Source organism: Thamnophis elegans, chromosome 2 (genome assembly GCF_009769535.1).
Source record: "Thamnophis elegans isolate rThaEle1 chromosome 2, rThaEle1.pri, whole genome shotgun sequence".
NCBI lineage: Eukaryota > Metazoa > Chordata > Lepidosauria > Squamata > Colubridae > Thamnophis > Thamnophis elegans.
This window is the reverse complement of record NC_045542.1, coordinates 111,790,181-111,803,222: the sequence shown is the minus strand read 5'-3', so window position 1 is coordinate 111,803,222 and position 13,042 is coordinate 111,790,181. Positions and strand designations below refer to the sequence as shown.

The window sequence follows — 13,042 nt, the reverse complement described above, 5'->3', positions numbered from 1 at the left end:
TGCTCTATGTACAAGTATATTTTCTAAGACGAATTTATTTTGTTCTGTTCAGGTACTCCAGAATTTATGGCCCCAGAAATGTATGAAGAACACTATGATGAATCAGTGGATGTATATGCTTTTGGAATGTGTATGTTGGAAATGGCTACCTCAGAATATCCATATTCAGAATGCCAGAATGCTGCTCAAATATATAGGAAAGTAACCTCTGTAAGTAATATTTTTAATATAATCATTTTGCTCTTTCGTTTACACTGTTTTCCTTATTTTAACATTGTAAGCACTATTATACTATTTTATAACATACTATATAATTTTAATAAAAAGTATTGTTGAAATAATTCTTCTAATGAAATGTTTTGTTACTTGTTTCAGTGTTAATTTATAAAAACTCTACCTGCAAATTGTTTCTGCTTCCTTTTTAATATTTATTTTTCCATATTTTTAAATTTCCAAACTCCATAATAACATTTTGAATAGTGAAGAGTGTGACACTTTATCAAATGCAAGCTGATTATATAATATATTTTTGGAGGGGAGGAAACATTTTAGGCACTAATTTTATTTCTCGAGAGTATAGAACTCTGACATTTTCAAAAAATAAGGTGACACCCTGAGATATACCCAATATGATATAAAGAGAGAGCAATTCCTTAGTTTGTCACTAGAAGATTGTGTATATGATTTGTATCTATTTTATATTATAATTTCTTATACTTTTGGAAGCTTGCTTGCACTGTATACTTAAAATGGTTAATGGATATGTTTATATGTATGTATTTATTTTTATAATACCTTTATTATTTTTATAAAAAAAGGTACAAGCATACCTAATGCTTCCTCCTATTTTCCCCATAACAACACCGCTGTGAGGTGGGTTGGGCTGAGAGAGAGAGAGAGATAGAGAGAGAGAGACTGACTGACTATGTCCAAGGCAGAACTAGAACTCACAGTATCCTGGTTTCTAGCCTGGTACCTTAACCACTAGATCAAACTGGCTCTATGCATTTGTATGAATGTCTGTCAATTTGCTTTTGCCTATAATATCACTTACAGCTCTGTGCATTATTCTGGTTCCACATAACATTGGCCCATCTATCTTCTTTTGTTCAGCTACAGTTGTCACTAAATATCCTTGATATTGATCTGCCATGTGAACTCAGGGGCTGACTTTGTTCTTTTATCTTGGTGTATTCTTGATATTAAACTGAATGAGTTGTATTCAAAATTCATTATTTTACACTCAAATCAGTGATGCCTCATGAAATCAGAATTGATTGTGCCACTGATTTGAGTGGAACAAAACTTACTTGGGATCCACTCTATTATATTAAATATGACTATATAAAGAGTGGTGGAGACAATTCATATAGATTATTCTGCAAAGATTCCTGTAAAAACTATGTGCTTCTGTATATGTACACAGATCTGTTTTCAAGAGGGGGGGGGAGAAATATTGGAACTAAACTGTACTGTCAGGTCAAACATGAATTGTGGGACCTGTCTATTTTTCAATTGGTGGAAAACTGAAACTTATATGAACACAGATTCATACACTATTTAAAGTACAAGCTCTTACAGTCCAGTTCTTTGTTTTGATATGTGCCAAGGTTACATTTGTCACGGATTGCATATTTATTGTGTCATTTGTTTTTGAATGTTGACATAGCAAAATGCATGAGAAAGCTTCTTTTCAGAGGCTGGTTGGGGGGAAAAATGGCCTCAGTGGAAAGGGTTCAGGACTCCTAAACTTTGTAATATGCAATTATAGCTATTTGTTGCTTTTCCATTTAGAAAAGGAAACCATCATAGATATCCTTCCACAAACACTTAATTGGATCTTTTACCTTACCTGCATCTGAAATAGAGTGATAATAATATTGCCAATCTAATGTAAGGATTACCGAAGAAATGGATTATTAATCCATTCAGACAGAAATGCATTCAGTAGAGTTCACAGAAGGAGTAAAAAAATGTCAAGATGCGTCTAAACCGAGCACAAGGTGTTGTGCTCATTGTTGGCATTTATACTTTTTGAGACCGTTCCCCTCTTCCCCAAAATGCTGTTATTTATTTGCAGCAGTAGGACAGAGTCCGCTTCTCTCTAAAATCAGACACAACCTCAACATTACTTTACAAATTTGTTGAGGATATTATGGAGACAAGCTACAGAACAAGGAGAAAAAGTTGCTTTGTATGTCCCTTAGAAAAAAATTGGCTGTTGTCCTTATATTGTAGGAAGAATGCATTACGAACATTCCAATTATTCTATTTCTCTTTCAACAAAGCCTTTGTCTCTAGTGGTACATTTTGTTATTTTTTTTTTTGTTATGTTTGTGCCTGATTCTTATTTAATATCCTTCATAAGTATCCTAGAATGGAACTCTTTCATTAAATGATTCAATGTCCAGGAAACAAATAAGCTTTCCAAGTATAAAATAACTATCCTATGCCTGTCCTTTCATGCAGTAAACTCTTAATCCTAAATTCACTGGTTTTTTTTTGGAAAGTACTATTATTTTATAAAGCATCATGTGATATGGTACATATTTCCCAAGCTTGATTATTAGAACTGTTCATGCAGATATATGCTTTGCTTTCCTACAAGGTTAGTGGGGGAAAGATACAAAACCCCAGCTGACCAATCATGTTATGTAAGCACAGTTTGCATCAACTATTTTGTAAGAAATTGTGTTAAATCCTTAATATGTACAAAGTTTAATTTACATCATTTGTATTACTATATTTACTTTAAAAAGTTAATCAAGGACAGACTAGGAAGATTGGTATAGAGAGTTCAGAATGATGATGTTTTCGGGGAGAATTTAACCTGACTAAGAATAAAATTATAAATTAGTCATAAATTAATTCCTATGCCTTCTAAAGCTCAGTATAAGAGCCATATAAATCAGGAGACTATGTGTTCTAGTCACACCTTGAACACAAAGTCAGCTGGGTGACCTTGGGCCACTCACTTTTCTCAACCCTAGAAAAGCGACAATGGCAAAGTACTTCTGAAAAATCTTGCTAAGAAAACGGCAAGGATTTGTCCAGGCAGTTTCTGAGAATCGGACAGAATTGAACAGAAGAAAATAAAAGAGCTTGATATAGGTGTGTTATTGAGGGGATTAAGAAATTATAACCATACTGATTAAAAAGTAAATATTTTTCTTTCCTATTATAGCAACAGGTAGGACTCAAAACTTCCTCCAGAACTGTGACCTTAATTGTCATTTTTAGTGATCTCCTATTACATCTAATTGGCCAGTTTCTTTATGATATTTGCTCAAATGTAGTGTCTGTTGCCAGAAATACATCAGTGGAAGAAACCCTAAAGAGTCAAATGCTAATGTCTACTTTCTAGCTTCTCTAGGCAGCTTTATTAGTTTATCTAAAACAAATACATCTTCCCACAGTTATTTGTGTAGCATGGATTACCTTTTTCTGATTAATACTTCATTAATTTTTTTTTCATTGGTCCTCAGGTTAAAATGGTGCAATAGTTCTTAGATTATTTTTTAAATCAAGATGCACCTGGCTGAAATCATAATGAATTGTTGCTCTTTGGTAAAATAAGATATATTTAACCTAAAATGGTACAAGGCACAGACAATCTTTTTGGCAACTATTTCAGTCTTTAAACCCATGCTTTTTCTGCAATTTGTTTCCATGCCTGAATCATTCATACCTAATGGCATTTTGTGGTACGTATAGACGAGAAAATTTTAAGAGTAGATGATCCCAACTCAAATGCCTCAAATAGACCTTGAATAGCAGTCACCTCCATGCCCGCCTCCATGATTGCCATAGACTTGCTGCATGAAAGTGAATGAAAACTCTTTGAATTCTAAATGCCAATCTCTTCAAGAGGCATTATTTTATTTTTATTTCCACATTTATGAGACAGTGTTATCTAGATGATGGAATGCTTAAAATACATGTTAGTAATCCATTTTGATAATTAAAATAAGACCCAATCTTAAGTACTATTAAGTACTATTAAGACCCAACCGTAAAAGTACTATTAATTACAAGATATGTTTCAGAAGGTAAGTATTTGCATATTACGGTCATGAAAATTATATGAAAATATCCATAGATTCACCCAGAGTTGAGCTCCAGTAAAAGAATCAAATGGATGTCTTAAGCCTGTGCCAGGCATAAGGTATTCACTTCCTTTCTTAAAATATCACAATAACATAAAAAGGGATGAAAAATAATTATACCTATTAAAATTATTCCAGGGAAATGTTTAAAAATAGAATAAAGCTTTCTATTTCAATTTCTTTGCCTCACTAGAAAAAGGTTCTTTTTCCATATTCAACATACATAAAATGTTGCCTTAAATATCTTATTTCTTTTGGGGATTTTAAATTTGCTATTGAGAATCCTTAAAGCTCACATCTTCTAAACTGTCAGCAGGTGAAAATCTTTTTCTAAGACATTCACAAACTTCAATGAGGTCTATTCTGAAAAGAAAACTTGGTCACCCTGCAGAGTTACTGTTTCCTTTTTTTGCAGAATAGATACCTGTAAGGATTAACTTTAAATTTGGGGAAAAAACATAAGAGACACTAAATTATTTTACAATATCTATTCCTTATTTTAAAGTGGACTGTGTACTGGAACAGTATCAAAACATTATAAAAATCTATTAGGAAAACTGCTGTAAATCCTGGAAAGTTGAGGTACAATTAAAATAAACAAATAGTTAATTAATAATTTATTTAAACAAAACTTTAAGAAAAACCCATTCTTTGACATTGATCTTTCTGGAGCAGAATCCCAGATAGAAGCCTAGGATAGTTCAATTCTTCACTCTCAAGGCCTTTAATATTAACATTCATAATAAAAGTTAATACTGACTTTAGCTTCATTGCTGCATATATAATGGTCTATTGCATATTAGGTTACATAAGAGTCCTAATTTAAACTGAAACTGTGTAGATCTAGAATGAAAATGCCAGAGAAACTTAATTGTGTTTATTTTTCCTCATGCAGGGTGTCAAACCAGCAAGTTTTGATAAAGTTACTGATCCTGAAATTAAGGAGATAATTGGAGAGTGTATTTGCAAAAATAAAGAAGAGAGGTTTGTTTCAAATAGTAAATTTATGTTGTTTGTGAAACAGGTCATAATCCTGAGCACATTTCAAAGTAATTTCTTGGGATGGAGGCAGAAAACTGACAAGAGCTGGCCAGTACCGTTTTAAATTGATAGACCTACTATAATCTAATCACGTAGATCTCTTAGGATAGTTACTAGCTAGACATAAATTAATATGGTTATTATGGGGAGATGAATCAGTGCCCATTTGAAATCTGGTTAGTGTGATTATATCAGGAGTGGTATTCAGCAGGTTTTGACCAGTTCTGGAGAACCGGTAGCGGACATTTTGAGTAGTTCAGAGAACCGGTAAATACCACCTCTGACTGGCTTCATCCCTGTCTATTCTGTGCCATCAGAGTCCCAGCTGATGGGGAGGGAATGAAGATTTTGCAGTAACCTTCCTCTGGAGTGGGGTGGGAATGGAGATTTTACACTATCCTTCCCCCGCAATGCCCACCAAGTCACACCCACAGAATCAGTAGTAAAAAAAAATTTGAATCCCACCACTGGACTATATTCCTGTGAATTTTGAGGACTTGTCAGCAAATTTCACTTTCAGTCAGAATGTTCTTCTGGACTGTCTATCAATAAACAGAGCAGTATGAGACTTTCTTCAAGTACTCATTTTATATTTTTATTCTTATTTATAACCTTTATACAGTGCCCACCTAACCTGAAATCTGGGCAATTTACAAATAAAAGCCATATAGACATATAAAAAGTGACATAGTTAGAAACAAAGTTTAAAAAAACACAATTAAAATAAAGATTAAAAGGTTATAAAAAAGGCAAGGGGGCATCCTCAATCCACCAGCCATCCCCATAGTTGCATACCACTCTTGGACTCCCATGCCAGTTGGCAGAACCAGGTCTTGACCCTTCCTGAACGCCAGAAGGATGGTACTTTACCTCACTTCTGGGAGCAAGATGTTCTATAGGCAGAGGCAACAGTAAAGAAGACTCTCATCCTAGACCCTGCCAATCAAAATTCTTTAATCAATGGGTACTACAACAACCCTCTCTGACTGGGTGGGATAGTATGGTTCTTCAAATAACCAGGTCGACATCATGAAACACTTTAAAAGTTTTTAAAAGACTTTAAAAATCAACACTTGAATTTGACTAGACAATAAACTGGCATCCAATGCAGCTCACATAGTAGAAGTGTTACATGTTCTGTCTTAATCGTTCTACAGGTTTTAAACCTTATATTTATATATTTAATTAAACATAATGGACAAAGAAAAAATACAAAGAAAAAAATCCATAAAATTACCCATGTTTTTCAGAGTATAAAACGCACCTTTTTCCCTCAAAAAAGAGGCTGAAAATCTGGGTGTGTCTTATACACTGAATACAGCATTTTTTTGCCTCCTGAAACCCCGCCCCCTTCACTAAAATGGCCATGCATAGCCTTTAGGAGGCTTTCAGAGTGCTCCTGGGGCTGGGGAGGGCAGAAATGAATGAAAAACAAACAGGCTGTTTTTTTGCTCAATTGTGCCCCTCCAGCCCAGGAGCACTCTATAAGCCTCCAAAAGACTATGCATGCCCCTTTTTTGTCAAAAAAAAAGGCCCATTTTCAGGTGGTCTGCAGAGTGCAAAACCTTTTTTTTTAAATTTGCCTCTTCAAAATCTTGGTGTGTCTTATACTCTGAAAAATATGGTGTTTATATATATGTGGGTTTTCTTTCAGGTATACCTCTGTACAAAGTTTTACACAACAGATTCAATAAAAGAAGCTTAATCACAGAGGCAGATCATTCAGACAGTTGAAATTGATATCATTATGTTGGTGATATCCAGCTTTATTATTTTCCATCAGATTTCAGAGACGTTATAGGACTCCTAAATCAATACTTAGGATTTGTAAAAGATTAGATGAGGACTAGCAAGTGAAAGCTGAGAGTGTATTGACTAAGGGATTGCCTAGTCAAATAAAAATATTGCATTACTGCCAGATTTGTACGGAGTGTAACATTTTAATAGTTAGCCTGACAACTTGATTTGACTTTCACCTAAATGTTAGGTAATAGCTGCAGCTAGGAGTACACCATCCCGCTGCACACATTCCTAGAGAAAGCAGATCAGCCAGCAGTGGTGCATGGTTTAGTTATTTTTCATTTGGATTTTAGAAAGATTTACATCTTTTTTTAAAAAAATACTACAAACTACATCTAATTGGTTTTTTGCTTGTTTTAATTGGTTAGTTTTGTAGGTTAGTTTTCTGGCAATCTGGCTTTTTAATACATTTACTACCCATTCCTGCTATCAGGTCTAGTTATGTTGGCTGCATTCAGGCTTCCTTAATGAAGTTCATATGCAATACTACATCTGAATTACGCAGATTCGTGGCTCATCATAAGTGAACCTTAGGCTAATGTAAACAGATCCAATACCAACATTGATTGCTAGATAGTTAACATGCAAGGAATGCTATGCTAAAAGATAGTTTCAGCATAGTTTATCTATGTCCATTGATGGGTAGAACCAATAAAAAAGAAATGTATGGTACATAGAAGTATACTAAGGCGAAAAAAAGGTGAGGGGGAAAGTATATAAAAAGTATAAATTGGGTCTGATACGTTTCAGATGAACATATCTTTTTCAAGAACATTGTACAAAACAAACACAGAAACTTGAAAAAAGATATAGTAAGTGCTTTAACTCTGTTAGCCACAAGTGGCAAATGGGCAGCCATTGAAATTGAAATAAAAGAAACTAATCAACAATTGGTGTGATGTGTATTATACCGCATATTTGGCCGTCACTTCTAGAAACACTTGCTATTTTGCTACTGTAATTTAAAAACCTTTTATGTTAAATATTATAGATATTGAAAGCAAATTTTGAGTTGTTCTTTCATTAAACTTAGAAAGACATAAGGTGTCAAGGAAGTTCTAATAAATATACTCTTAATATATATGTGTGTAACATATGTGTGTGTTATCAACAGTAATATTGAAATAATGCCCAGCTAATTGGTCCTTAAAAGAGTAAAGGAGAAAAATGGACTTAACATCTGTGGTGTTCTTTGTTCCCAGATATGAAATTAAAGATTTATTAAGCCATGCCTTCTTTGCTGAGGATACTGGGGTGAGAGTGGAACTTGCAGAAGAAGACGATGGTAGTAAATCCTCTATTGCCTTAAGACTCTGGGTAGAAGATGCTAAGAAATTGAAAGGGAAGTCCAAAGATAATGGAGCCATTGAGTTTACTTTTGAACTGGAGAAAGAAACTCCTGATGATGTTGCACAAGAAATGGTAAAATAAACTTCTCTTAACACTCTCTTTTTCCTTCCTTCCTTCCTTCCTTCCTTCCTTCCTTCCTTCCTTCCTCCTCCTCCTCGTCCTCCTCCTCTTCTTCCTCCTCCTCCTCCTCCTCTTCTTCTTCTTCTTCTTCTTCTTCTTTTCTTTCTCTCTCTCTCTCTCTGTCTATGTGTATGTGTATGTAATGTAAATTTCAAATGACATCACAGGCAAACCTGGAAAAGTAAATTTGATTCAAAAGATACAGCACAAATTATCTTCAAAAGCCATAATTGGATCCACAGAAATGAAGTACAGTAGTTTAAGTTACGAATCTTGCTTATATGTAATTTTATATTTAATTTCCTCAACATCAAAACACATTCTTTCAGAAGCTGATAAAATTTTGATTGGCACTCGTTAGGTAAGAATCTGGAGTAGAATTTAAACCATTTTTCTTTCTTTGTGCAGTAAAATAAGTTACAGTATATACCATATATTTATGGCCTGGTTGCAATCTCCTCACGGCCCACAGTTTGGGGGGGCCCTGCTTTACAGAAATTTCTGGGCAGTTTACAGAGTCAGCATATTTCCCCCAACAATCTGGATCCTCATTTTACCGACCTTGGAAGGGTGGAAAGCTAAGTCAACCTTGAGCTGGTCAGGATCATACTCCAGACTGTGGGCAGAATTAGTTTGCAATATAGTATTGCGTTGCAACCACTGTACCAGGGTATTTGGATGCACTGCCTATTATTTTGAAAAACTGCATTTATATGCTTGAACTATACTATAGGAGCTTCTTCCTGAAAAATTGTTTCTTTTTCAAATTGCATTGCAAATGGGAAATTTCTTACTTGGTTTATTCATGAAGCAGACAATGAGATTATATGATTTTGATGCCAACTATGACTGGTTTTAATTGTTCCTAAAAATGCCCCCCTCCCTTTCACCATCTGTTACATTTGGACTAAAACAAATATCCCCACTTACTTTACATAAAGTTCTAGGAATATTTAAATTATAATAGCTCCAACAGTGATATAGATAACTATTCATAGCGAATGGTGACTAATAAAAATATTTATGACAATTGATCATAGTTTTGCAATTGCTTCTCTGCTTTATAAAAAAAATGTTTCAGATACAACTTGTACTCTTCTTGAAAATAATTTTATCAATGAAAACCTTGGGAGTTCTATCTACTATATTTAATTTAAGCAGTACTTCTGCAAACTAATCAGCCACACACATACAAAACCTCAGACTGGTGATTTAGAATCTGTAACTCTCTACTCTGTTACTAAAAGTGGATATGGAGTGGGTGTAACAATGTAAAACACAATCACAATATGGATTTATTCTTGAAAATCTTTTATTTCAGGTTGATGCCGGATTCTTTCATGAAAGTGATGTCAAAATAATTGCAAAATCAATACGTGACAGAGTAGCCTTAATACAATGGAGAAGAGAGAGGATTTGCCCTGTGTTGCATTCAGAAGATCATCGGGATCCTGAGAGCTTAGAAAAAACGAAGGCCACACAAGCACAACCACTTCAGATTATACACACTTCTCATGCGGGTCAACAGATTCCATCAGAACCAGACGAGCCTGAAGTGGACCAGCATCTTTCTCAACAAAATCTGCCCACAAGCATCACTTCACTTGCATGTAAGTCTAGTATCTGTTCTGTGTTGGTATATAAGGATATAGCACAAATACACTGATGCTCAGAATGGATGTCATTGGCCATGTTTATGCACTGCAGTAAGCCAAAACTTTTCAGATTCTGGTTTAACAGGAATAGGTATGTTAATACAGAGTCTTTAATAGCTCCTGCTCCATCTGGCTGATGGGAATAATTATCAAACATGAAGTATTTAATACATAATTTGCTTAATAGGTTATCTGAATTAGCACCTCTGTTTTTGTTGGCTTAACCAGTTGGAACTTAATATGCATAAGCTTCTTCCTACTATGCTAAAATTCTATAGAATTTTAACTCTGATGGACTGATGCAGCCAGGCAGTAGTGGGTTGCAGGCGGTACGCCCTGTACCGGTTGGAACGGAATGCAGAACCCACCACTGCAGCCAGGGCTTTGGTTGCATGGATAAGAACAAATAAATATATGCTAAATATATTTACTAAATATATACAAGAACAATAAATATATCCTAAATATATAAACGAACAATAAATATTTACTAAGAAATCAATAAACAGTTTGTGTTACTATGATTAGGATTGTACCTAATTGAATTTGTGTCATTCAACAATTTTAAAGTAGGGGGAAAAGTCATTGGAAGGAAGTGAATTTCCCTGCGATTTAAGGGGAGATGTTACCTTGCCAGGTCACAAGTAAAGGCTCCCCTCCCTTCTTTTTTATAGTAACCATGTTGCCTCCAGGTGATCATACCATTGCTAGAAATGGAAAGACAGAGGATGTGTCTTTCTGACGGAGGACCATTTTCTGACATGTTAATATAGCCAACTCTTTAAACTGTATTCAATTTTCCTTCTAAAACAAGCTAATTATGCTCATATGTTCAATGTGTATGGAAATTTGCCAATATGTATTTTGACAGAGGAAATACTGTTCTAGGTTTAGTCAAGATTACAATTACAATTTTCTTACACTGTATAAGTAAAAATATTTAAAGACTCTGGGGCTGCTGCTTGAAGACCTATATACATTATATTTTAATTGCATTAGATAAAAATTAAAGTCTCTTTTATAGTGCAGAAATGTTTTAAAAATAATCTTTTTTTCTGAGTTTCTACTCTCAATTGGTTCTTTCAGGACTGTAAATTTTTGGTATCATATGTTGTTCCAATTATTGCACAATGTTTTTAAGTCTAAAAGCCCTATAAATAATTTCCTTGATGTTGCTGGTGATATTCAAATACAGCAGAAATGTACATAAATAATTTAGCATCTGTGTACAACAGATGATAACAGAATCCAAGTTTGGCTTCCAACTGCTGCTTCAGCTTTGTAGAGTTGTCTTCATTTTTGTGGTTAGATGATTCCTATAATTAGATTATATTTTCCTATTCTATAAACATCTCTACATTATTAAGTATCCAACTCTCTCCCCCTCCCACCATAAACTTAGATGAGTAAAATTGAAAGGAGTTATTGTTTTCTAAATTTGGAAAGATGATTAAGTAGACATGGGTGAAATTTTCATCAGTGAAAGATTGATTGAAAAACCCAGAAATGTGGCTTCCAAAGACAAATGAAATGAATTTTCCCAAAACGTAACCCATGCACAACACATTTTTAATATTCTTAAATAATAGTAGGAAGCAGTGCTTTATACTTTTTACATCATTTGTTGCTGTATAGAAACAGGTAAAACAATGTTCAAATTATTTTATTTGGTATAATATGGGGTGTACACATCATTTAACCTTACTAGAAGTATACAATTTTTTTTTTAAAAGTTCATTTATATACTTTAGCAAACTCAGATATTGTCTAGTGGCATTTTTTAATGTTGGCCACTTTCAGTGATCCTGTGGTGCTTCATTATTCTCTCCTGGAAGGAAAGCAAAAATAACCAGAATCTCAAATAATTCATGCTGACTGCTCAATGGGGGTGTATCCTACTGGAGGTGGTTGAAGTATTAAGAGAAAAATCCCCCCTCCCCCTCCAAGCATCCTGTTCCCTTTTTCCCCATATTTTTAATTGTAATTTATACTGTTATTAGAAATATATATTTTATGGTTTTATTGGCTTTTAATGTAAGCAACTCAACAGTCGCTCTAGGCGAGATGAATGGCAAACAAATCCAATAAATTAATAAAAAAACTCAAATTACTACTGTGATATAAAGAGCTTGCAGTATCAGCCTTTGAAACTCACTAACAACTAATTGGTAGAAATATAGCAGGTAGTCCTTGACTTACAGCCACAATTGAACACAGAATTTATGTTGCTAAGTGAGAAATTTGTTAGGTCAGTTTTGTCCCATTCTACAACTTTTTTCATCACATTTGTTAAGTGAATTGCTTTTGTTAAATGAGTAACATGATTGTTAAGTGAATCTGACTTACCCATTGACTTTGCTTGACAGAAGGTTGCACATGACCCTAGGACACGGCAACCGCCATAAATATGAACTAATTGTCAAGCTTATGAATTTTAATTACATGACTTTGGGGATGCTGCAACAGTAATAAGAGTGAAAACTGGTCATAAATCACTTTTTTCAGTGCTGTTGTAACTTCAGTCACTAAACAAACTTGTAAGTCTAGAACTAGCTGTACAGCAATGTTACATTTTGTGTGTGCATGTCTTTGAGTCAGTTAACTCCTGGCAATGTCTGAACTAATCTCTGCAGTTTTCTTGGCAATGCAATCTGTGCAGTTTTTTGGAAATAGCTTTTGCCTTCTTCCTAGGGCTAAAAGAGAGTGGCCCTTACCCAGCTGACTATATGCCTAAAGTGGGACTAGAACTGATAGCCTCCTGCCTTAACCACTACACCAAAAGAGGCTCTCAATGTTACATTTACCTATGAAAATGTTGGTTAGTGTTGGTTAGACTGCAGATCGTGATAAATTCTAATGAAAATTTGAAAGTTGGTAGAAAGAAATATAGACAGCCAATTTTTCAAAATTTCTTCAGTCCGTCATGTCTGCATTTTATATATTCCCCACAGGCTCATCTCCCAATTTAGA

At 34.4% G+C, this 13,042-nt stretch overlaps 1 protein-coding gene across 1 annotated transcript in view; it reads left to right on the top strand.

Annotated features, from left to right (window-relative positions):
- Nucleotides 1-13,042, top strand: part of WNK2 (WNK lysine deficient protein kinase 2) — a 102,077-nt gene that overhangs the window by 36,128 nt on the left and 52,907 nt on the right. Inside the window, exons 4-7 of the mRNA XM_032208739.1 lie at nucleotides 53-210; nucleotides 5,002-5,090; nucleotides 8,150-8,369; nucleotides 9,739-10,027. Of these exons, the coding sequence (XP_032064630.1) occupies nucleotides 53-210; nucleotides 5,002-5,090; nucleotides 8,150-8,369; nucleotides 9,739-10,027 (756 nt within the window). The remainder of the gene's footprint in view (nucleotides 1-52; nucleotides 211-5,001; nucleotides 5,091-8,149; nucleotides 8,370-9,738; nucleotides 10,028-13,042) is intronic.